We start from the raw sequence: 25,480 nt of genomic DNA, 5'->3' as shown, positions 1-25,480 counted from the left end.
GAAAAAGAGAAGAAAATATTTTCAAATCTTCTTTACCCCAAGGGTCACCACCGCGGCCCGTTTGCACTTCTGTTTTACCGGCTGCTCGTCCACCTCCACCGTCGACGGCCACCACTCACACATCTCCGCCGCCGGATCTACTCGTTTCCGCTGCTATCCGGTTGTTTTTGAGTGATTTTTTGGTGGTTTGGTTATGAGTTTTAATACCCATTAAAATTGGTTTGAAGGCACTTTTATTTTGAATCCAGACTAGTCTTTCAGAAGTTTCTTTTATTTGTTTTGGTCAATGTCTAGTGATGAAAACTGATACAATATTACATTATTGACGGTCTAATAAAGAATTAGAAATTTTACTTAAACATCTACTACTACCATTCGCAATGACAATGCAATTTTTTCAATTACATTAGACAATTTGTTCACGATGATACATATATATATATAATATATTGCAAGGGTGTGTAGCTGGATGGAATTGAAAGTTCATTCAAATCAAAACAGAAGTACCCGGGGGGCTGAAGTATTCATTAATTACAGAAGTAGCCTATAGATAAGACAACACATTTGTCCATATATACAATACAAAACTACTCGAACTATACAATGGAAGACATCCTAAAAAAGCTAAGCTAGTTACAAACCAAATTTCCAATGGGCAATATTCAATCAGACGTAAGAATGGTAACAAATGGCATTTAGTCAATTCACTTCTCATCGTCCAACCCTACCTACCAAGCTATATACTTGATAATTGCAACGTACTAAAGGTTCTACATGGAATATCTAACGTCTCCTTTTTCTTTAGTATGTCGCTCGTTTTGGATTTCTTCCAGCTCCTCATCCTCTCCCCTTCTACCTGCTTGTTCTTTCCAATAAGCAACCATTTTTTTCAGTCGAGCAACCTCCTTAGAAGATACATTTTTGCTTGGATCATTAACAATTGATCGAACTCTTGATGCATACCTGAAATACAAAACAAATTCATAAAAAGAAGCTTCAATGTAAAGATACAATTTTTTTCTACAAAGTCCGCATTTTCCATCCATATTTGATGGTAAAACTTCTTTCAATTCGTTTAAAATACTTTTAATATATTATTCTCATCGTTTTTCTTCTGAGCTAAAATGAATAAGTAAATGAAGTTTTATGTTTAATGAATAGTTGATGAGTCTAGAAATACTCATGACCACATTTACCAACTTCTAGATAAATCTGCATGTCAAAAACATACTTCATGACAATTTCAAATATACATAAATCATAGAAGATATTTTAACAAAAATTCCCAATTGGTTTATAAAATAATATATAATTTAGTAAATTCTTTAAAGTGTATATGGTAAAGAAAAGGATACCATACATGAGTGAATTGTATGTCTCATCCAGGTTGGATTCGGCTGGAGAGACATTGACAAACATGAGCGTTTTGGCATTACCACCGAGTGAATCACTCATCAACATAGTGAGCTTGTGATTTCTGTAAGGTATGTGTTGACCCCCTGAAGACAAAGCACTGATGACATCTCCAAGTGCCGAAAGTGATTTATTTATGCTTTGAGCTTCCTTAAGTTGGCTACCAGAAGAGCCTGATTTCTTCACTCTCTCTGATCCCGCAAGGTCAACAAAACTAAGCTGCATAAAAGATAATCAAGTTGTTACATGGTAAGAAGCAACATTCATTTGTTTATTCCATGAAAAGCTCGTTAAATTTTTAAATCATATCTACCATTTGTAAAGTAATTGTCTCTTATGAATGAAGAAAATGCAAACATACCAGGACAAATAGTGTATTTTCATATTTAAATCATACGACCTCTCAGACATCCTTCACTATAAATAAAAATATTGAAACTACTAAAGTTATTGCCATACCTTCCCTTTAGAAACAGATTGCGTCTGAAGGTTGGTACTTTCAATAACAATTGAAAGTATCAAATGTGATCTTGAACTTTCTTCGTTCATTTGAGTCTCTGAAGTATGCCGTTGCTCCGATCCTCTATAAATAATACTTTTTAATTCTTCAAATGTTGAGATAGAAGCTATTGTAACGTTTTCAATGGATACCATTCCCTAACCTCAGCAAATAATCATCCCACTAAAGTTAGAAACATAATAACTCAAATAAATTGAAATCCGGGTAAATTGCAAAAATCACAAACGATCAAATGTTAAAATATTAACCTTTGTATCCTTTTTTATCTCTAATCTCGATCGTTTTGCATTCCTTGGCAGAAGAAGATCTACCAACGTATCTTGATATAATTCTACCATGTAAGCCTAAATCAAAGCAGAGTATGAGTGAGAAAGACAGAATCCATTTATGCATTTTAACAATCTTCAAATACGCATTGTAATCAAATTTATTCACACGTGGAAAAAACTAGAACCAACAAGGCATTTTGTATGAAAGCCAGTGTATAAAACATTGCGCATTCTGATCATTGAACTCTAGAGAGAGTACCGAGCCATCTATTTCCGTGATATATAATTTATACACAGTATACAGTGATCTACAAACTCAAGAAAGGTACTGAGTAAGACATAACTTAATATTGGCGAATGTAAATCATTACCTTCAAAGAAAATGAGAACTTGTTACTATCCCGCTTCAAAATCCTAAAAAGTTCTCCAATTGCACGAGGTGTTAATCCAGGGTGGTCCTCAGATCCATATATTGTAAATGTCTTCCCAGAACCAGTTTGACCATAAGCAAAGATGCATACGTTATAACCATCTACAGCAGACTGGACAAGATACTGCATTAAGATTGTACAAAAGAGTATCAATTAATGTTTTCTATTTTCATGACAGCTAAAAGAACAACAAAGTTCTATTTATCAAAATAAATAAATGAAGCTCTTGAGTTCTATTGAACTTGCCCGTGTATCTTCAAAAACATCTTCCTGGGAGGCAGTGCCATCAAATACATGATCGTACATATGTTGCCTCAGCTTATCATCCTTCCATAGATGTTCAACTGTGAACTCATCTAGACTAGTAAGCACATTTTTCTCTTTTTCCATAATTTCTTTATCATTAAGAGGTCGAAGCCGACAATAAACTCTAATCTTTCCTTTCATATCTGCAATGAAATCAAATGCAAATTTAATTGAACTTTTCATAAGTTTTTTTTTAAAAAAAATCAATTTGTAGTAATTATATAATATATGGATATTATTTAATTCTTTTTAATGTACACCTCAGAAATTTCATTGATTTGATGAAAAATAGAAAAGTAAGCAGAATAGAACCCTACTCAAGTTAAAACATACAACTCCAAGAAATATAAGTTACACTCAACAACTAATTTAAAAAGGTTTAGTTAGAGAATACAACATAGAAACGAAGCATTTTGTCAGCCATAACTCCCCCCTTTCCTTACTTTTTGTTTAATAAATAACTCGACAACCCAACTCATGTACACCCCTATTCAAGGTGGTACCTCTTTTAGGTTCATCATATTGGAGACCAAACACTCGTTTGGACTTTATGGATTCTGATACATACAATAATTAAATAATATAAGGTTCCATCTTAAAAATAATAATTTTTCTCTCTCTTTCCTTCCTTTTCCATAACAGTTGATGTAAGAAGACTAAGGGTTAATTGAGTAATTAGGTAATATTCTAGGTTAATTCCCTTTTTACCCCAATTGTAATAGAACTCTATAAATAGGAAACTTCTCCTCTTGTATAAAACACATTATTCATTCTAATAAAAAATCCACAACCTTGGTTCTTGGAGGATTTCTCCATGAGGTTACTTAGGCTACATAAATAGTTGTATAATTTCACTCAAACAGTCAAACCACCACTCACATAGACCATATAGTTTTCAGCCTCAACTCAAGTCTATTAATAAAAATTATATCAGTACATATATTCACCTTCCGAGTTTAGTTTGCTAATTTGGTTGTAACAATTTTAGTCTTTTTCTCTTTGAAAAGGAAAGAATATTTTTCATTGATGAATGAAAGGAAGTTACTGCTCGAAATACAATGAGACATAGAAAGTAAAAGAAACAAAGGGAACTTTCATGTTTTTGGAAGATCTCACTAGTATAATAATTAAATAACATATAATTTTATTTTGTCATTGAGGTATTCTATAATATATTCGTCCAAATTTCATAAATTCAATGCATAAGTTTTCTATTCTCTCTTTTTTTTCCCTTTTTTTTTTTTTAAGATAGCTTCATTGAAAAAAATTAGAACCACTACCAACCAACTCCTCAAAAATCATAGAGGAGACATACCAAGGAGTTTCAACATCCACGACCCCATCACCTTCTTCAGAGATAGAAGAAGGAATCTATTAGGTTCCATCTCAAAACCAATCACAATATGAGAGATGTAATCCATCTATTTTCTAAAGAGTATGAGGTTCATTGATTTTCCCTATATGAGATCCTCAACATGCCTCCTTAAGGCTGCCTATTTTGAGTTCATTATTCTTGGATCATATCACAAAAAAAAAATCTTTTTCTTTTTTGGACTGAATGCCCATTTAGGCTTCATGTACTTTGATACCATCTTGAGTTGAATAAAATAAGATGTTTGTATTCCAATGATTTTAATGTAAGATACATAGAGAAATACTTGATACATAGAAGGAAATAATCATAAAATAAAACCATTAATGGTTTTATAGCTAATTAACATATTTACAACCAACAGAATCCTAATAAAAAGAACCAACAAAACAACCATGTTTCACACAAGGCTTCTGTTCAATTATTTTTCTAAAAATAAAAACCATTATGACATATTTATGTAATAAATATACTAGTAATTAAATTAAGAAAATAGGCATCTTTAGATAAGGTTGAGAGGCACTAAGGATGATTTTATTTCATAGCGTGAGTGTTTGGGCCAGCTTACATTATCTAGTGTGTTTCTTGAGTAGTTTTGTATTTCTTGATATTTCCTAAGTTATACCCATCCTTGGCCGTTCTTTAATGTTAGATAAATGTTGTTTTTACCTAGGTAAGTTTCAGGTTTTTTACCTTGGGCTTATTGTTTCAGCCAATTAATTAATCTTCTCCTCTTTGGAGGCTGCTGCCCCACCTACACATACTTGTATCTACGAGCTGTTTGGGCTAATTTGACGGTTTGAATAAAAAGTTATTTTAGATTTGCATTATTACGTGAACCTCAAATTTTGGTTATCAGAAAACTCATGAAAATAAAATAAAATCCTTTGTAGATGGCCAGCATTGGATTTAACGTACGTTATTTTTTTCAAATACTGAAAAGGATCTTGTTGATTTTCCAATTTTCAGCAGAACAAGGTAAAGTATTCTCTCTCTCTATTAGAGATACATAATTAAATTTTCCTTCAACTACTAGCTTAAGCTTTCGGATGTATTGGTGATTTAATATGGTATCAGAGCAGGTGGTCCAGGAGATCCTATGTTCAAGCTCTGCATTGTCATTTCCTCTCCAATTAAAATTGATTTCCACTTGTTGGGCCTTTCAAATATTTCAAGCCCACAATTGAGGGGAGTGTTAGAGATACATAATTAAATTTGTCTTCAACCACTAGCTTAAGCTTTGGGATGAATTGGTGGTTTAATACTCTACTCACTCCTTCTACAGTCGTCTTCTCCATTGATCCTTTGCACCTTCTCCGGTGATTGCTCTGGCATACTCACTTTCTACGTTCAGTCTCTAGCATCACCTTCAGACTTTTCTGGTGATTTCTTCAGCTTATTCCCAGTGCAATGGAAGTAGCAAGTAGTGAGGAAGGGATGCATATTGATAAATCAGCTGAGCTTTAGAGGTAGAGACATTTTGAGCCATCAGAGACGGATCTTAATACCCTGTTTCAATGCGAGGAAGAACCGAAAGTTGAAAAACTTCCCTCTGCTACTCGCTCTCATCCTCATTATTGTGAAATCCCAGATCATCTAAAGTCAATAGTCGCTGATTGTGGACTTATTCTAGTTTGATTCTTCAGCCGCTGAATGTAGTTGCCCCCCACCTGTTGGAACAACTTGTCTTTCCATGATTTTTCTTCACGTGGGCGAGCAAGTAAAGTCTCACTGATTGTTGTTGCTAGCTTAATAATGGTTATTATGTTGATCTTCGATTTCTTGCTTGCCAATGGAGAACAACCGCTGGGATACCTTTTGGAACAGGCAATTAATTTTTGCTGTTTATTGGGTCCTATTTCTTCACTGAAACATTGATGCCAAAGCATGATTGTCAAATCTGTGGGTTGGAAGATATTTTCAAGTTCTTCTGGGCATTGGAAAGATAGTTTTGAAGCAGCTGGTTGCATCTTCTTAGTGTTCTTTTTCTTTTTTCATCTTGAAGAATTGCGTGTGGAAAAATTTAGATTTGAGTGGGCATTTAAATTTTACTTTGTATTGTCTTTTAGTGGCTTTGATTAGGTCGTTGTTTTCTGTTTGGGTTCGTTCTAGGTTGCCATCATATTTTGTTTTCCGAGTATAGTCTTTATTTCAGATTTAGCCTGCATTTTCTCTTATTTCTTTTTGCTCTTAGTATAATACCCTTGTACTTTAAGCTTTAGTCTCATTTATTATCATTAATAAAGAAGCTAGTTTCCGTTTTTAAAAAAAGTACGTTATTTTTCCTAATCAAATTTCAGTTTTTTTGTTTTTAAGTTTCTTATTTTGTTGTTAGATTTAATTTTCAGTTTAGTATCTTTAAGTCGATTTAATTCTTAGATATAAGATTTTCAGTTTTTTCGTTCTTTTTAGTTTTCTCTAAGTTAAGTGAGTTTCTATTTTTAACATGTTTATTTCCTTGTTTCACTACTTTGTAATATGAGCATCAGTCCCACTCATTGTATCAATGAAGAGGTTTGTTTCCATTAAAAAAGAAAAAGAAAAAGAAAAAACACAGTTTTGATTTGTAAGTTAATGGTATTAAACTATTAATGAACCATACATAAAAGTGAGCTTCCATGAAAAGTTGGTATCACCAATTTGTTCTCCTTCAATTAGAACTTTATTTATCTATTGGATTTCACTCTCATTTTCCAAAGTTCATTTTCTAACATAAACATTTCTATCATTGCTTCCACAACGTAATTTTTTTTATCAAATTCATTTTCTCAACAAAGTTATCCCCCAAAAGTCTTTATTTCTTTTCTTTTACCTCTCACATGTCGTATCAATCACTAAGCCAACCCATGGTACTTTAGCACAGAAATTCTCAAAACTTTCTATATGGATACAAAAGAACTCATTCAATATGGACGTTATGGTAAACAAACCTTCTATCATGTTGAAATATCGTTTCCTCAGAACTTGCTCTTCCTTATAAAGCGCTTCCATCTCAGCTAGCTGAGCCCCTTGCATCTTCAAAATGTTGGCTGTTTGCTCATTCTTTCGGTCAATGTCCTAAAATAAAAAAAGAATGATAACAAAAAGAGCAAAAGAAAAGTGAAAAATAAGATCGAAAGAATACACCAGGTGTTAAATAGATGTAAGAGATACTGTCGCTCAATCCGCTTCTGCAAAACTAAATAGAAAAAATCAGACTAGAACCTCTTTCATCTCTCGTAGTTCCTCTAGTTCCTTCAAATTATTTTGCAGGGCCGCCAAATCAGAGTTCCTGGTCGTGAGAGTTGACTCCATGACAGCTAGTTCTTGAGTTACTTCTTCAAGTTTTTTTTCAAGTTCTGCCACTCTCAGCTTCAAGACTTTGCGTTCATGTTCAAAGCTTATCTGGAGATGTTCCATCTGCAAGTAAAAAACTTAATACACATTACTCTGTTAAGAAGTAGCAAAGATGATATCATATTAAGAACCTGTATAATGTACCTCATTGCTAGTCTTCTTCTCAAGTCCAAAAATTCTTTGTTCCAAGAACAGCTTTTCATTTACCAGTTTCTTTCTAATTTCTTCAGACGCTTGCAACTCATCATTTCGAAGCCTCAACTCATCTTGAAGTTTTTGTAGAAGCTATAAAGAAAAACATTAAACTCAATGCAATTTGCGATATATTTTATATTAAATAGTTATATCAATCATAATGTTTAATTACAAAAAGGATACCAGAAAAAAAAAATTGAAAGTTGGGATTTTGCTTTGAAGAGTAGTTTTCTGCTTATTGGAACAGAAATCCAGTAAAAAGATAAATATGCTTCAATTATCTTTTCAAAGTTTCCCTCCAATTAGCTTTTCCTTTGAAATTAATGGTCTTGTTTAAGACGGTTTTTTTTTCTTTTTTGGAAATATAACAAGTTGTTTGAATCATTATTGAACATGTTCCTCTCTAATTTGAGAAATCAATTCTGTTTTTCTTTTTGGAAGCAATTTAGACAATAAAAAACCCCGGCTTATCGACTTCACGAAACACAAGCAGATGGAAAGAACAAAACAGAAAAAATGTAGGGTGATAGCTACAGAAGCTTTTAAATCAACGATTCAATCCAAAAGCTTAAGTTTGTGAGTGAGTGTAAATTTAATATAATATCTAACATTCTCCCTCATTTGTGGGTTTAACTTATAAAAAAAGACCCAACAAGTGAAAATCAATATTAAATGAGGAGGACAAGCACTTAAACACAGGATCTTCCTAGACCATCTGCTCTGATACCATCTTAAATCACCAATTCAACCCAAAAGTTTAAGCTTGTGGGTGAGGGTAAATTTAATATAATATCTAACAGATGCTCTAGTGGCCATATTCATGGTTGACAAGTTCAAGAAGAGAACTCAAAACCTGTTTCTTCATCATCTTCTCATAAACCCCTCTCCCGAACTTCAAAACCCTCTCCATTTCCAAGATCTTGCCACAACTATTTTTCTTAAACCTTTCTTCCATCATTTTCACCACCCTCTTATTACTATCCACCATCATTTCATTTTTCCATCATTCTCTCTTTTGTTTCTTTTTCTTTTTATACTATTTTTGTTCTTCCTTCTTTTGTTTCTTTTAAAGTATATAGTCGGGCAGAGCCATTTTTCACAAACTGACCACAAAACCAACTCCAACCATAAACTAACCCTCCAACTTCAATTCAGTTGGTTTTGGTTGGTCAGTTCGCTTTTTCGGGTCTTATTGCTCGCCCCTACCTTAAAATATGACCCCTCCCCCCAAAAAAATAATAATTAATAAATAAATAAAAATGAGGCCCTCAAGTACCCCCAGCTTTTTTCCCCTCATCATTCATCTCTTCATTCCTTCATCCAACTTGTAAATTGTAGTCCCAAGTCAATTCCCCCCCCTTCCATTCCCATTTCAATCTCTTTTATCTTTTCAAGTTATAAATCACGGTTTTAAAATTTGGAGCTATAATTCTTAAAATAATTTTCAAACAAAAACATAATGTTGTTTTTCATCAAACAAATAGCTTAAAGTCATACCTGTTCATCAATTCCAACCGTATCTTTTTTCCCATTATTTTCCAACATCATAGTGCTCAATTTTGCAATTTTTGCTTCCAGACTCCTTCTCTCGGTTAACATGATCTGAAAATAGAATAGACCAAATAAATAGAAATAAAGGCTCAAAATAAGTTTGATGCAAAGATAGCTGTACTGACCTGATGTTCATTGTCTTTTTCATCATATTGCGATCTCAACCTCTCAAGATTATGTGTTGCCTCAGCTAAGTTCTGCTTTTCAAATCTCAAAGATTCTTTTAGAGCTTCCAATTCTTCTTGCATTACCACTTCTTGCTTATTCTTTTCATGCAATTCCTTCAGCAACTACATTAAGAACGGTTTCCATTATCGAAATGAAAATGCTTTATATATGATAAATGTGGTAAAATATATGCAAATCCTATAAAAAGCAATTGCAAAAAAACACTTCCACTTGTAATGCGAGTAAACAAGCTAAAATTAATGGATGATTTCGTGAGTAGACAAGCTATAATTACAAAATTGTATTAATGGATGGTATCGTGAAGTAGCACATATTCATCTGCATTTCCACATATTAACATTTCAAGGCAAAGAATAAGCCCTTTCTTTTTTCTTTTTCCTTTTTTTTTTTTGGTGGGATCAGAATCATAACTTTCAATTCACAAGGAGCGATACAAAAGGAAGAATAAGCTCTTTCAAGGTTTACTTGTTCAGCATTTCTCTTAGACTCTTCAATGCCCTTACTCAAATCTTGAACTCGTTTCTCATATGCTTCCACACTTTGAGTCTTCAAGTTGCAGGAAGAGTCTCCAAGCATGGAGCCAACAGCAGCAGATCGAGCTTTAGAGTAACGACGCAACATGACATCATTTATGTGTGTCTGGAGAGCAATGCAAATTTCTTCTCCCTAAAAAGTTAGAGCACCTAGTCAAAAAACCACCGTGACAGGGCACATGAAGGGTTGAAATTCCCAAAATGCAATGATGGATGTACGGAGAAGAAAGCAATGACGGTAACCTGCTTGGTCTCAAACTGGAAAATGTGTAGGACACCCGCAACTCTCATCTTAAAAAAGACTGCAGTGTTACTGCTACCGAACTGCATTATATCTCTTAATTCAGCAGAATGTAAATACTCCTTTGGAACTGGACGGAAGAAATGAACCTATAGAAAGTTGAGCAATTAAACCAACTGCAACCATCTAGAAAAATTTAAATCACCAGACAGGTATCTCATTATATTTGACACATGAATGCCAATATGCAAGCGTTTGAATATTAAGCCATTATAAGTAGTTGGGTAGATGAGGAAGTGAGTGATTCTTTGAATTCTAACTTTTGAGGGAAGAATGGCTTTGAAACATATGAAAACTGGCAATATTTCTATGCGTTTTGTGTATATTAATAATTGAATTGGAATTCTCTTTAACTCCAAAACAAAGTAGCTGTGCATGTTAGAAACCTATATTACCCCTCTCTTGTTGATACCCAAAATGATTCGTCCAGGTAGAAGTCCAATGGGATCATCAATCTTCCGGACGCCAAAGAAAACTGAATTCCCATAAGGAAGTGTTCTCAATATTCGAAGAAATTGTTGTCTTGCGTCATCCTTTGTCAGATGTTCCTGGGAAATTAGTAAGAAAAAAATCAGCAAACTCTTTGTTCTTGGTCAAGATTGACTTGGTGACTTTTCTTTGGGGGATAAGAAATAGTGAGTATATTTCACAAAAAGGCAGGAAAGAGCAACCTAGGGGCGATGGAGAAGACAGAGACATATATGCCTACGAAAAAATAGCATGGAAAACTGAGCATAAACTTTGATACATATTTTTCACTAATTCGTACAGAACTAGGTACATCAATCAGAAACAAAGGCCTGACTCAAACAAAAAGAGACGCTCAAGAGTTGAATGTGTGCTCCAAGGAATATATTAAACCACTCACATATAGATCATGTTGAATACCATATCTCTAGAAACAACAATGCTTATCAGTGTTAAGAAAATATTCATAAAATTGAGAGTAAAATTGCCTCAATAATCAATTGAAAAGAACATTTAGTAATCTAAATAGACTCTTCAAGATAGTAATTGTCTGCAACAGAATGTTCCAAATACCAAATCTTACCATTGAACGAAAACGCGAGAGAATATCCAACTCCCACTCTCGCTTTGGTCTTGTTATGGCAATTTGTCTCGGTACAAATCTTTCTAGAAGCGAATTCCAATCACTAGTACCCATCAAGCAGTTAAAAGTGCGATTAAAATGGAGTGTACAAAACTATACTAAAAAAAGTAACACTTTTCCTACATAATTGGGGGCGAAGAAGATGCTTGTTGTAGAAAATGAAGGAAATGAAAGTTTAACATACTAATTTAAAATGTGAAAACAAAGCAAAATGATAAATTACAAATTTGCAATAAAGGAGAGCAAGAAAAACACCTACGTGCAAGATTCTGGACTGGTAATAAATCCAATTTCAACAAGGATTTGTAATGCTGAAAGCTGTGCAGCATCATCCCTTCCAACAGGATAATTCCCCAACAGATAGTCATGCTGCAGCTGTAGATATAGACTGACTCTCACATAAATGTTAAATATAAAAGTTAAAGGCCCCATTGGTAACCATTTCGTATTTTGTTGTGGATTTGGTCGAAGTAATGTTTGCAAGTTTAACTATTATAAACCAAATGGTTATCAAATTAGGCCTAAATTATAATTTAATCATCAGTAGGTTTTGAACTTCAAAATGTATCTAATGGGTTCTTAATCTTTCGATGTTATCTCCATTCAATCCTGACCTACTAGATACATTTTAAAGTCCGCTAACTTATTAGATACAAAATTGATAGTTCAAAGATTGGGGCTGGGGGCCTACTCGACACAAAATGACAAAAGTGAAAATTAGGAGCACTCTTCAAAGTTCATAAATCTATTAGACAGAACATTCGAAGTTCTAAAATCCACCTTGTAATGTAATCAAGATAAAACACTCCTACCTGAACATATGATAGTTGTATAAACATTGGGTCCACAACAGCTTCATCAGACTCCCTAAACAGCTTCTTTTTAAATGTCAACTTGAAGTGCAGAATTTCTCCTTTGCTTCGATCTTTTGTTGCCTTGAATTCTGCTAGCAGATCTCCAATATATTTGTTATCATCAAGCCCAACATACTCCTCTGTTGAGAAGAATTCCATGTAAGATTAAGATGTACATTTGTTCGTTCAAATTCGAACCAAAAAACAATAAGTTAAACTGTACCATTCCCTAGATCAAGTGCTTTAGCTCCACTAACGAACTTACGGCATTCAAAAAGACTGAAGCTAGAGTGTGCTGATAGTTTTATAACACCTGAAAGTTCCTGAAAAAAAATATGAAGTGTTCCGAGGGTAATATGAATTTTGACATTAAATATCCACTAATTAATCACATTAATGAGTGTGGTAGACACGGGGAAACATTCACTTAAGTAGACTAAAATTCATGCATTTATAGCAAAAACAAAACTATTTATTCTCTTTCTTTCCTTGATAATAAACATATGTATGTCAAAAAGAAACAAAAAGGAAAAACAAAGGGCAGGGGGTTGAGAATATCCCTCAACAAAATTAGCAAAGAAAAGTATACCAACTGTTAATAATCATCACGAGGTCTCCTCAGCTATCCAAGAAGCCAAGACAATTATGGTTAAATTTGCTAAAAGCTATCCTCTCTAAACTGTGGTTTGAAAGAAATCAGAGGATATTCCATGACAAAGAAAAGCCATGTTCAGAACTCTCTGCAGAAAGAAGTGCAGCAGCTTGGGTTTCCTTAAACAAGGAGTTCGAGGCTTATTCTATTCAAGATATTTATCTCAACTGGGCAGCTTTCCTCACCCAACCAGCCTCTTAATTTTCGTCCAGCATTGGTTCCAGCCTTTTTTTCTATTACTCAGCAGCTGTAGTTTTAATTCTTGTCTTTACATCATCTTTTTAATCTTCTTTCCTAGTCTCGGCCTATGTTATTTTGCTGGTCTTTCATAGTTTGTACTTTCTATTTTTATTTTCTTTGCTTTGTTCATGCTTAAATATGGGATATGATGTTTTGGTGCTAAAGGGGTGCCAACCTAGTTGAGATGTCTGGGTGCACCTCCTGATCCTCTAGGGCTTTTTGCTTTATGCTTTTTTATTATTCTCATTGTATATACCTCTTGTGCTTTGAGATTTTATCATTAATGAAGAAGTTTGTTTCCTTTTCAAGAATAATCGGCAATGAAAGATAAGTGTTGGTCTATGACTCTATTATTAGTAAGCACTAACTAAATAGCTTAAATTTAATTCTGATTCCGATTCCACTTTTCTATCTTATATGGTCCTTTCTCCTATATATGAGAGATATACTTTTTAATCTTTAAATCATTGAAATACAAAAATATATCATTCCATCAAGATTCAAAATTATCATTACCTCAACAGAATCAGCGACCGTTGTTGTCATATCATATGTAATTTCTTCAAAAGTTTCATCCAAAAAAAATACAATAGTTGTAAGTTTTCGGCCTGTCAAAAGAGCTTCGATTTCCTCACGACCAGGTATTATATGCCTGGGACCAGCCTTCATGCAACGCTTTAAAGCATTCAGTGTATTTAATGCAAGAACTCGAACCTCCGGATCAGTACTTACGCCTTGAGCAACATTATGAACATACTCTGATAAATATCCACCAATATCCTTGCTAGGAGGCATAGCTGATGCACATAAATACATCAGCTCCCATGCTTTGATTAAATATTGCCTGTAATATTCATATGAATATGAATATAGAGATCAGTCCAAAATATATGGTATTGCATTTGAATTAAAATATCAGCAATTCATAATAGAATTTAATCATCAACGCCAAGGATCAACAAGGTAAATAATAGTTTAGAGCAAACCTATCAGGAGAATTTCTAGTTTGCTTAGAGATTTGGATAAAAAGTTCATCTCGTAGCTCTGAACGTTTCAAAGTGTGCTTGTACAGTTTTCCAACAAGTTCAATTCGTTCATCTAAGCTTGTTGCACTAACTCGATCAGAAGAGTCAACACCCATGTACTTCAAGATTATTTGGAATAGTTTTATGGCTCGGCTCACCAAGTCAGAGTTGATTTTAAGCAACGAAGTTGGTATAGGATCCTGTAAAAATTTACAACTTACACTTGTAAAAGTTTGGTGAGTACTTAAATTTCATGACAAACAAGATGTTTTCACCTTTTGGAAACACAACATATCTTCAAATGTGAATTTTTCCCGAACTTGAGGACCTACAGATCTTTTGGAAAAGAATCCACGCTTTCCAGAAGAATGGATTTGTTTGTGCATCATCCTTAAGAATCCTTCAACCTTGGAAAATAATACAATATAGAGACGTTACTTTTCAGGGATTATAATGAAAACTAAAATTGTCATACTTCAGAAACAACTCGCAATCCCTTTCACACTTGCAGGCATCATAAATATTATCCCACCTGAAATCTATCAATCAAAGGTATGACACCAGCAAGTTCTGCAGGAATTGCTGTGGATATGGTTGTAGGAGTACTACAGAAACAACCAAGGAGAAAGTTAATTTTGAGGGACTGAAAAATCTACTCAAGAAAACATCAAACTATAATATGAGCTAAGGAGCCACTGAGAGAATATAAGAAGTCAGTGAGTTTGCATTTGTTAGTATTATCACTTTTACACCCAAAAAGAAAAACAGACAAAAAAAAGAAAGAAGAAGGAATTGTAAGTATTATCATTATTGATTATTTTTCTGGATGAGAAACCAAGCTTTCAAGCTTGAGAAAAATGCTAGAATAAAATCGTCAATAATTAATTTACTATTGATAGAAGTAACACTAACAACTTTTTTAATGCACGTGTGGATTGAAGTCCTCGAAGAAGGAGATCATAATGCCCGGTAAAACAACTACAAGTGAGATGCTTTTCATGACACTAGTTGTAATCCGTTAGTTGCATGCATAGAATAGTTCCTCTAATTACAATGCTTTCTGATCTTCGTTGCTTCACTAAATACCTGAATATTAGACCAATTAAACTAATAATGTGACGCTAGCTTCTCTAATTTATAAACTACGTTTAATCACGGGAATGGTGTAGCTGGCAAGCCTGGCTATGACCTAATGACTTCAGTATAATCTTTTTTCTGAAGACTGAAACCAATAACGTACAATATTACAATAACATTGCTTCAAGGGAGAAAGAAAATATGCATTCATGAAATTCAATATAGTAAATAAAGTTTTAGAGAAAATATGCATTCATGAAATTCAACATGTAATAAATAAAGTTAAGAGCTTAGTTGCTACAGGTATTCGGTTTACACTCACGGGGGTGCAAAATTGGAGCCATCACTATCATAATCATCCCCATTTGGAGCAGCAGCAAAGCTTTGAAGGAGAGTATCATCATTGCCACTGCTGGAGTTAAAGGAAGATCCGATTGTCCTAGCACTCTGAGCCATGTCAAAGGTCATTTGACAGTGGCAGAAATGGATTTAACTTCTGGGGATCCCTATAACTAAAAACTGCAAAAAGGGTGCGTGGTTGAAAAGGTTAATTTCTGTACTATACGATTAGCATCCGAACAAACGTACAATTAATTTTAAATACCACTAAATACTCATAACAATAAATAGAATGAGAAGTGCAAGGGAGACAAAAAAAAAAAAAAAAAAAAAAAATTGAACTAGTCCATAATGGAATGTGTTCTCGAACAATAGAACCATTATCAATGGCCGCCGCTAGATAGTGAGACATTGAAACGCGCTAGCAATTATTTAAGGAGTAAAAGATATATGTATAAAACCCATATGAGCTACAAGAAAGAAAATAGATCCACTAAAATTAGACAGCAATGTAAGAAGCCAGCCCTTGACAAAACAGAAAGGGGCAAAAAAAAAAGTTGAATGCATAGAAGCAGAATTGGCCGAGCTTGAAGAATGAATGGATTAATTGGAGGTTGAAGCAAAATGGTGGAGATGTTGTAAAGGAGTTACCTTTCGGAAGCAAACGAGAGGAGGCGGAGAGATCTGAGGTGAAACTTGAAAGTCAGCCAGGCATTGAGTCGCTGGTTGGTATAGATTATAGGAAGAGAGGGGCAAAGAAAGAGAGAGAGAGAGCGGAGCAGCAGTGGTGGGAGTCACGAGAGTGTTTTAAATGGCAAGCAAGCAAAAGACTAAGCCAACAAAAAAAAAAAAATATTGGTAGCTAGTCGACTTGAGTTGCCGGCCTGACAATATCTTCGACAATCTGGCATTTACATTATCATTGCTGCAAATCTACTACTCCTTCAAACCGGGGAGGGGGAAATTTACAAAATCCCTCGACTTTAAATATCATCCTTTCATATTTCCACATACCATTTTTCCAATAAAACCTACAACTTTATAAGGTTGGCAGAAACAGACCTTATACTATTACATTCTATTTGGTGTAGAATATTTTTTTTTCAATCTACATCTCTATAATCTTGTCCATTTATGTTTTCTTAAACCAATCTTTATGTTCACATCATCTAATAAAACGTTGCTGACGATTTTTTATCTTTTATTTTTTTCCAATCGGAGTGCCATAACTGTTGGCAAAAACCTCTCATTTCTATCCAAAAAAAAAAGCAGAAAAATAATCGAGACATTAGGAAAAATTAATAATAAAAAAATTGATATAATAGTAAATAACAATTTATCTTTTTTTTACCCTAATTACAAAAACACTCTCAAACCTTTTGGTCGTTCACACTTCTTTCTCAATCTCCTTCTAGAATGTACAAAATGAGAACTTAATAAGAGTTAGCATACTAAAGTTTAAAGTTTTTCTAATTTATAAGTTTCTTTTATAGTTTATAATTTTTAAGTATTTTCTAAACTCTTTCAAGTTTGAACTTTAGACCAACTCATCAGTTTCCTAAACCTTCTTTTATGTCAGGCTACCACATTTTAAAGTGAGAAGAAAATGTTTTATGCATCAAACCAATAATTAAAAAATCAAACAATATATATAAACAAGTCACATATCTAATAGAGATATTAATGGTAAAATTGTTTTTTCTTAAATTTGACGGTAATAGTATATATTTTTGGACATGTCTGCTCGAAGTTTTTCAACGTACTAATATTTCAATTTCTAATTTTTTGCAATTTTCAATCCAACGTATTCCTTTCCAAAAAAATTAAATTGTGAAAAGAAAACAAAAAATTGAATTTCGAAAAGAAAACAAAAATATCCATAATTAAACCTGGATGAGTTTGGACAATTAATATGGGCACAGACAACATATCCATAATTAAATGGATTATTAATTTTAAGTATTCATAATGATTAATTCCCATCACTCATAACATCAAAATCTAAGATATGGTTTGGTAATTTTTGTTCCTTCTTTTTCTTTTTTTAAAAATTAAACTCACAAACACTAATTTTATTTCTAAAACATTTAAACATTTAAACATTTAGACGTTAATCCATTATTCATTAAGAAAACTACAAATTAAAAGACCGGTATGATCCAAGGGCTCTTTGCTGTTCCAGGCAAGATGCTGCCAGGTTTATTGTTGAGATGGCTAGTTTCATATTTTGCATCAATAACCTTCATCCATAGTAACATGTTAGTTTTCAGGTCTGTCTTACATTCTTAATCTTAATAATATTATTCCTTGAAAATAATGTTATGCATAAGGAAATATTCGAATTTCTTGAAGAGAAAGAAATTAGTTATAAACTTAAAGTACAAATTAAGTTATGAAATGAAATAAAAATTCCATTTGATATGAATTAGTATTTAATCTAAGAAATACAGTGGACTTATTGTAAATAATGAACAGCCAAAAATAAATCTTCAGCTTCTCTTCTGTAATGACAGTGCACGTAGTTTCTCCATAACACTTCGAATTTGATCTGAGATATGACCGTACAAGAATCTCTGTGCAGGCTCATCCAGCCTAGTTTGTTCTCCAGTGGCAGGCCATCCTAGTAGAGGAGAGGCCCAGTTACGCGACATGGAAATTGCCATCTGCTTCATGCTAGGTATGTCAAACTGAATCGGCTCACCCACAATAATCTCAATCTTCTTACAGCACAAGGGAACCGGAGGCCTCCTACCAAAGAGAGAGTTTTCAGGCATTATCTGAGAATCCACATAGGTAATCATCATAAAGTGAGACGGGGTGAAAAGATAAATATTGGGTTTCTACTAAAAGAAACAAGCAAATACTCGTATACTCAAGCCCAGGGTGAATTTTTTAAGAGAGCTATTTACATATGGAAGAGGAGACAAGAAAATCTTAAAAATAACTTGTCATTGAATGATGATACTAAACCTTGAGAAGAAAATTAAAACAAACAAAAATTCATCAAGCAAATCATATGACATGACTTCGACCGATGCATCAAATATTCAAGGACACTTAATTCACCATTAAGTAATGCCTTTCGGCTTTGCTGTATCATATCTCTAAAAACATAGACATTAACAGACGAGAGTGCTTAAACAGTGCCCTTTTGTTTAAGTTAGAAATTCCTCGTAATTTTTTTAAAATATTTTTTTTATTGGATTTTGTACTTCAGACTCTTTAGATTATGTCAATGAAAGGTTGTGTTTACTTAAAAGAAACTTAAATAATAATAATGACAATAATAATCACATTCCACAAGTGGTCGATGGAAATGGGAACTGATTCGCATTGAGGGGAAAATGGAAATAATGGGAAGGGGCCATCGAGGAACCCAACACATCTTCAAATACGTACCTATCTATAAAAATCGGAGAACCTAGATGTCAATTCCATGGCCGAGATGAACTCTATCCAAACAAATGCCCCAGAACAAGCTAAATTTTATCCTCTATCAAGGAATGCAATTTTGTTTTCAGTTCTAAAAAGAAATTCAATCCTTCACATTTATCCACCTAAATTAAATTTTATGGGTGCACCTTTTCTACAACTAATGCTTTAGAGTTTAGACAGCTGGTCTCTATGACTGACCCCATAGTTTAGCACCATGGTTTCATCTAGACAGAAATATTAGCAGGATTAGTAGAATTATTGCTATAATTTTGCAAAAAGAAAACTACCTCATCAAAGCCGCGATGGACAATCGGCAGAACTATTGGTGTTATAGGAGAACGAACAATAAGACTAGCTGTTCCCCACTTTAATCGTCGGATGGGCACATCATCTTGAGTCACTTTACCTTCTGGAAATGTATGGAGCTGGCAATGTTCACGATCAAAACATAAAAGGAAAAAAAGATCATTCAGAGGTGGTTGCAATCCAATGATTACCCCCCACCCCACACACATACACGGACTCATTTATGGAATCTAAGGGTAAACAGGAAAAACATAACTCTGAGAGTCTAATTAAATTGTTAAATATTTCCTAAAATCTGAAATATAATTTCATAGTTATCAAGGAACAATTGTCTCCAAGAACGTTGAGCATTTGCTTGTTTCTATAATTGAGTTTGGTTGTTCGGCAAATCAAGTTCTTTGGCCTTTTAGTTGAACATTTGACCTGTACTTTCTTTTTGGAATTATGTTTGCGATGTGGTATTTGTGTCAAATTTACCCCTCTTTTCTAATGTCTTTTAGGCTAGAAAAGGAAGGTTCGTAGTCACAAATGGTAATGATTATGAATCCTTATTTTTGGTGTGCAAAAGTGTTGAAAGAATTTATTTGTAGATATCAAGACATAATTATGGATAAGTACCCATTCTCCATTCCTTAAATGCTCAAGTGCTTCATCCATATATTCTTGATGAATTCCAGCACCCCTAGTAACAGGTATACATTTTCCTGCATAGTTTTATGTGTAAAACAGAATTAAACATTTTGAAATTGTAGTTCACAAAACACACTAGACAGTTCACATAGCTATGCATACAAGCATACAAGCATACAAATTAGAATGCAATAATGAATATGTTTCTGCATTCATGCATGATAGAATAGGACTTTAGGGAGATACTGATACATGCATTATTTTTCCTTATAAGAAACAGAAGGAACTTTTTTATAAAAACTTTAGGGAGATACTGATAGGAACTTAAGCGATTATATATTAAGGACACTTCAAATTGGAGATTCAGTCTGCCCTAGATGCTTCTGATGGTCAAAGTCTCCTTGGATTAATTTTCAAGACAAATAATCACACTCTTCCTATTCTTCCCATAACTACAAAAGCATCTGGTGGGAGATACTAAACTATTCTTTCTCGTAACTGCAAATAACTTACATTGAGAGCTAAGTCCCATGATTATCCACTACAAATAGCTCCCCGTGGGAGTTTGTTAGAAACATTAGCGGAAAAACTTCAGAGATATGATGGGAATCGATATTGAATATCAACTTTAGTATATTATTGATAGTGTTGATGAATCGTAACACTGTTACAATATCAAGAAAGTAGAAGAACGAATTGAGGAGTTCTCAATTTGGAAACTAGGGCACACTTCTGCTATCCTATCTCTCAAGGATGAAACTGTAAGACCCCCAATTATCCATACTTATAGGAGGAAGGGTAGAAAAGTAACTGCACAGGGAATTATTATGGAGAAATGATTGGAAGGACGTTCTGAGTGGTAGGGCCCACTGGGCTGAGGAATATGTGAGTCTATAAATAGGATTATTAGGTTGGAGTAGCTAGGGTATTTTTAACTTTTAGGAGGTAGGGCTACAGCAGCCACCAGGGTCTCTTAAAACCAAGAGGCTGGTATGATCTTTTCTGCATTTTTCCTTGTTGTTTCTTGTTATTTCTTTTCATCTTGTGAATCTGGATCATTTGGCTTTATATATAAATAAAGTAAACCAGAGTACCGCCTCTGTTTAAGCCATTTATACAGTCCTTTCAGTCTAAATTATTGTTAGTATCCTAACAGAAACAGAGTACAACTGTCATTTGAAAATACTAAATGCCTTTCCCTCTCAGTTAAAAAACTATTTATACTTGCTCCTAACCAGTCCTATTTATTATTTACCACCTCCGTGTTTGTATCCCCTCCCACACATGTTGAAGCTTTCTTTCCTCTTCTACTGTATTGATGTATGATAGGGGTCTATCAAGATATTAGGGCATAGTATCTTAACAATTATGAGGTCCCTTGATTTTTCCAATATGGAATCCTTAACAAATTAAAGTGTTCCAGATTCATTGTCTTTGATATCATAATACTGTTTCAATGTTACTTTGATATTTCTTTTCTCATGAGTCATGATGATATCCCAACTCCCACTAATGACAACTATGCTATTGGAAATTTTCTGTGCATCTGAATTAACACTGCTTTGTAATCACCTTTCACTAACCAACTCCTACTAATGGAAGATAAAACCAAAAAGAAAACAGTAACAATGAAGTAACATAGAGTAGATGTCTCTTACCTAATCGGAATAAATAAGATAGCACAACGTTCTTAAAGCAAATATCCTCTGCTGCCAACACCCACCTACCTAATGTTGCATCAGAGGTCGGAAAACCTTTGAAGCCCCACATGACTGGATCGTCTATCCTGTTGTATCCACAAAAGCAACATCAACTTAGAAATTACACAAAGATACAGAGAGTGAAACCCAGCCAAGTTAACGTGGGAGGTGGATTGCGACAAACTGAGAAGCTTAGAAGCTAATGGAAACAACGCCAAAAAACAAGGGAAAGAGACAAACGTGGACATATGATTGCTAACAGTGACGAGGGGCACTCCGGGAGGCCGGTGTTGGACAAGTCGAATGAGAGTATCGGCGTTGTGGACAGTAGTGGTGTTTAGAACATTTGCCACAGCCTTGGCAAAAGCACCCACTGCCACGAACAACATTTTCCTTGGGATTCCCCACATGTAGCCCATTCGCCCTGCCCACTCCATATGTCGGCCCATGCCTGTCGTAGGGCTCTGTGAACAAGCCTCAAGCCCCTGTGTATGACTTCGGCATCAGCAAGAGGATGATGTACAATACAGAACCACATAATGCATGATTGCAAGGACCCGACTATTCAAAATTGTTAACAAGGGTCATGACTCATGCATGCAACCAATACGACAGCACTGGACAAAACTAGAAGACTCACCGAACTTTTATTCAAATAAAAACATGAAAGATGTGTTAAGTTCATAATCCATTCCATAACAACGTTCAGTTTGGGATCCCAAAGTTTAGAAAACAAATAACAAAAACTTAAAGTAAAAACATAACATAAGACTTAAAGGAGTGATACAAATAAGTTAACTAAAATGTAACTGGACCTTGCAGTCACCCATGGCCATCCGCCTAAGTCAACTTGTTCTTATCTAAAATATTTCTCTGGAAGGGTGAGTACTAAAAAATACTCAGTATGAAACCCCACAACTAGGGTAAGAAAATGCAAACACACGTGCATCGAGACTATTCTTAAGTAATCATTGTGGGACTAAACTTTCTTTCTATGTTTTCCACTTCTTCCCTTTCATAAGTTGGGTTGTTCATCACTTTTGTACACAGTCTGTCTACATCACTTTCAAACACATAACCCACTGCACATTGGGCGTGGCGTGTATCATTTCATATACTCAAAACTTCCTATGAAGCACAAACATGGATATAGCATACGAATACTATAGGATATGGTGAAACGCGAGGCCCTAAAAAACTAGGATAAGAATGTGTGTGTTCAAACATGTAAATTTAACATAAAAATACTAGATTTAATCCACTAAAAATATATTTAAAAAATGTCAAATTAATGACAATATTACAATCAACAATACAATAATATTGTTAAGTTAATGGCAATAGTACAATCTACAGTGCTCTAGGTAACATCTTTTTTAGTTGGAATATGTTTCTTTAGAGGGGATGTTTTGTGGATTCTTATTTTCTTTTCTTTTCTTTTAAGCCCTTGTATTTTTCATGTTCTTTTTCTCAATGAAAGTTGTTGATTCTATCAAAAAATACAATACAAACACTAGAATTAAATACAAAAAGCAACATAAAAAATACTGAAATACAATAGTCATTAGAATACAATAAAAAGGTTGGTGGTGCACCAGAGTATGGACTGATCAGAGAAGAAGACTTGAGGGAGAACAACGAGGGACTTTTTCGTTGAACTGTTGAAGATATTCAATAGGTTATTTATGCTTGACTTTGTGGGGACCCTGACATGAAGATGAAAATGAGATGATTCTGGTTTTTTTCTTTTAATTTTTTAATTTTTCGTTCAGGCAGTGAGCTTTTTAGATAGACTACTTAGTCTCAGATTAGGAAAAATTAAATGAGCTTTTTTTATATATTTTTTGGTAAGGTCCAGCGTGTCCACTATACGTATCTAGAAGTAGGCATGAGTATCTTATATTTAAACAAAATAATTTTAAGAAAACAGATATGCCACATCTATCAGTATCTAATACTGACATCCGACACCAATTCTCTACCTAACGTGAAGTATTTTGTGCTTCATAGCAAGCCCCGTTAGGTATGTATCACGTCCATGTGTATCGACTCTAGAACATCGTTTTCATGCACTGGAGCCCTTGGACACGCACCTTCCATGCAGTTAAATTGTTCAATAAAAGGGAAGGAAACCATTGAACGCTTTCATGACTTTGACAAGCATTCACACGTGCATGAGGTCCTGTGCAATATAACAAGCCTTGCAGCCATATACATCAAACTTCACATGCATGACGTACATAACATAACATTCACGAGCTTCACATATTATACTATTCACATTTCATGGCTTAATCAATTATGGATAAATTTCAGAAATGGCACTCATAAGTCATAAAACATTGCATTGAAATTCATGACATTTAAAAAACATGACTTTCATGGTCTAAGACTGGCACAAGAATTCACGTAAGATATACAGTCGGTGGTAACACCCAAACTTGCCCTTAAAGCATTCCAAGGGCAAGGTCCCTTACCTCGAATCCAATCCCAATATCCACCAATAACAATTCTCTTCTCCTTACGGAACCTCGATCAATGTTCTAACCAAAACTGAATTCAGTACCAATTCAAGCCATGAAAGTATCTCCAAGAGAAGATCGGAGGGTAAATACCCATCGAAACGTACCCCAAAAATCTTAATGTCTTGCTGGATAGCACATTAGACTCCTGCAAACTCAAGAATCTAAGATCAAAACAACGTGGGTAAGTTAAATTTAAGCCAAATGGGTTATGGTGTGAGAAGAACCAAAGAACTCACATTAAACTCACCAAAACTCCTACGCACTGCTCCTAACCGGTAGAGAGAGTAAGAAAACCCCTTGAATCAGAGATAGAGCTTACTGGCTACGAAGGCACGAGCGGCGGCGTTGGTCAAGGCTGCTGGTCTAGATTGATATTCGGATGATTTGAACACCCATAACTTTGATGAGAGTTAGAGATTTGCTGGGATTAATTTGTAAGGAAGATTTTTGGAAAACTAAGTCTGTTTTGGTGAGAGGGGTAAAGATTGGGATTGTTTTTAGAACAGTTGTTTTGGGACAATGCGGGGTATGAAAAGTTACAAGAGGCTCTTAAATGATAAAAATCGTTTATCTTCGTTTTCCCTCTTGATAAGATAATTTGGCTCTCATGTGTTTTTATGCTGGCTTGAGTTAAGTTATTTTTGTTCTAACTCCTTGTAATTCAACTTTAAATGCAGAATCAAAAATCAATTTTATAATTATTTTACTTGCTTTGGTTTTAGGTGGTTTTACAACCTAATCCAACCATGAAAATAGTAATCACTAGGTGTAATTATGTTTACTAGTTGAGTTTCTATTTCAATAGAATGACATAGATAACTTAGTCTTAATTCCGAGTGTATTATGTATTTCTATTCACGAGTGATTTTCGTTTGATTTGTATGGGTGAGATTGACTAGTTCGTTGACTCAATAAGCCTACCATTTATTTACAACTTTATGATAAGTAGATGAGTGTTCCCTTAAACAATGACTTGAAACGAACAAAGGGTCTTACCCTCTCACTAGCTCGAGATGGTTTTATGTTTAATGATTTGAATTAATATAAGAGTAAAATGATAATTTGACTCAACTGATGTTACAAACACTCATGAATGACTAATTGGCTATTAGTCTATATTAATGGATACATAAACTAATATATACAAGGAGAAGAGTAAAACTATGAATG

At 34.2% G+C, this 25,480-nt stretch overlaps 2 protein-coding genes and 1 long non-coding RNA gene across 12 annotated transcripts; all 3 read right to left on the bottom strand.

Annotated features, from left to right (window-relative positions):
* Positions 1–462: 462 nt before the first annotated feature.
* Positions 463–16,730, bottom strand: LOC101206704 (kinesin-like protein KIN-14E). The gene is made up of 24 exons (XM_004146138.3): positions 16,366–16,730; positions 15,698–15,894; positions 14,831–14,903; positions 14,574–14,705; positions 14,260–14,498; positions 13,790–14,117; positions 12,605–12,704; positions 12,340–12,521; positions 11,787–11,902; positions 11,468–11,570; positions 10,812–10,964; positions 10,359–10,505; positions 10,048–10,248; positions 9,519–9,683; positions 9,340–9,444; positions 7,792–7,932; positions 7,516–7,710; positions 7,242–7,368; positions 2,880–3,082; positions 2,574–2,756; positions 2,182–2,277; positions 1,873–2,070; positions 1,361–1,632; positions 463–963 (listed from the first exon to the last, which is right to left on the bottom strand). Exons 2-24 carry the CDS (start codon positions 15,841–15,843, stop codon positions 771–773), a joined length of 3,798 nt encoding a protein of 1,265 aa, XP_004146186.1. The 5' UTR covers positions 15,844–15,894; positions 16,366–16,730; the 3' UTR covers positions 463–770.
* A 1,261-nt stretch (positions 16,731–17,991) lies between these two features.
* LOC101206945 (N-acylphosphatidylethanolamine synthase) lies at positions 17,992–24,888 on the bottom strand. Of its 10 annotated transcripts, none has more exons than XM_011651938.2 (8): positions 24,547–24,880; positions 24,415–24,455; positions 24,263–24,328; positions 22,026–22,270; positions 21,744–21,871; positions 20,074–20,159; positions 19,437–19,574; positions 17,992–18,491 (listed from the first exon to the last, which is right to left on the bottom strand). In XM_011651938.2, the coding sequence occupies exons 4-8, from the start codon at positions 22,232–22,234 to the stop codon at positions 18,204–18,206; spliced, it is 849 nt and encodes a 282-aa protein (XP_011650240.1). In that variant the 5' UTR covers positions 22,235–22,270; positions 24,263–24,328; positions 24,415–24,455; positions 24,547–24,880; the 3' UTR covers positions 17,992–18,203. The 10 variants fall into 10 exon arrangements, with proteins under 10 accessions (XP_011650240.1, XP_011650239.1, XP_011650241.1 ...); XM_011651937.2 differs by having other exon boundaries at positions 24,415–24,471; positions 24,558–24,880; XM_011651939.2 differs by having other exon boundaries at positions 24,558–24,880.
* On the bottom strand, positions 18,905–19,437 carry LOC116402788. Its single transcript, XR_004215433.1, has 2 exons — positions 19,296–19,437; positions 18,905–19,207 (listed from the first exon to the last, which is right to left on the bottom strand). It is a non-coding gene; the product is annotated as an uncharacterized LOC116402788 (long non-coding RNA).
* Positions 24,889–25,480: the final 592 nt, after the last annotated feature.

Source organism: Cucumis sativus, chromosome 3 (genome assembly GCF_000004075.3).
Source record: "Cucumis sativus cultivar 9930 chromosome 3, Cucumber_9930_V3, whole genome shotgun sequence".
NCBI classification, from domain to species: Eukaryota; Viridiplantae; Streptophyta; class Magnoliopsida; order Cucurbitales; family Cucurbitaceae; genus Cucumis; species Cucumis sativus.
The sequence above is the reverse complement of the archived record's forward strand: the minus strand, read 5'-3'. Positions and strand labels throughout refer to the sequence as shown.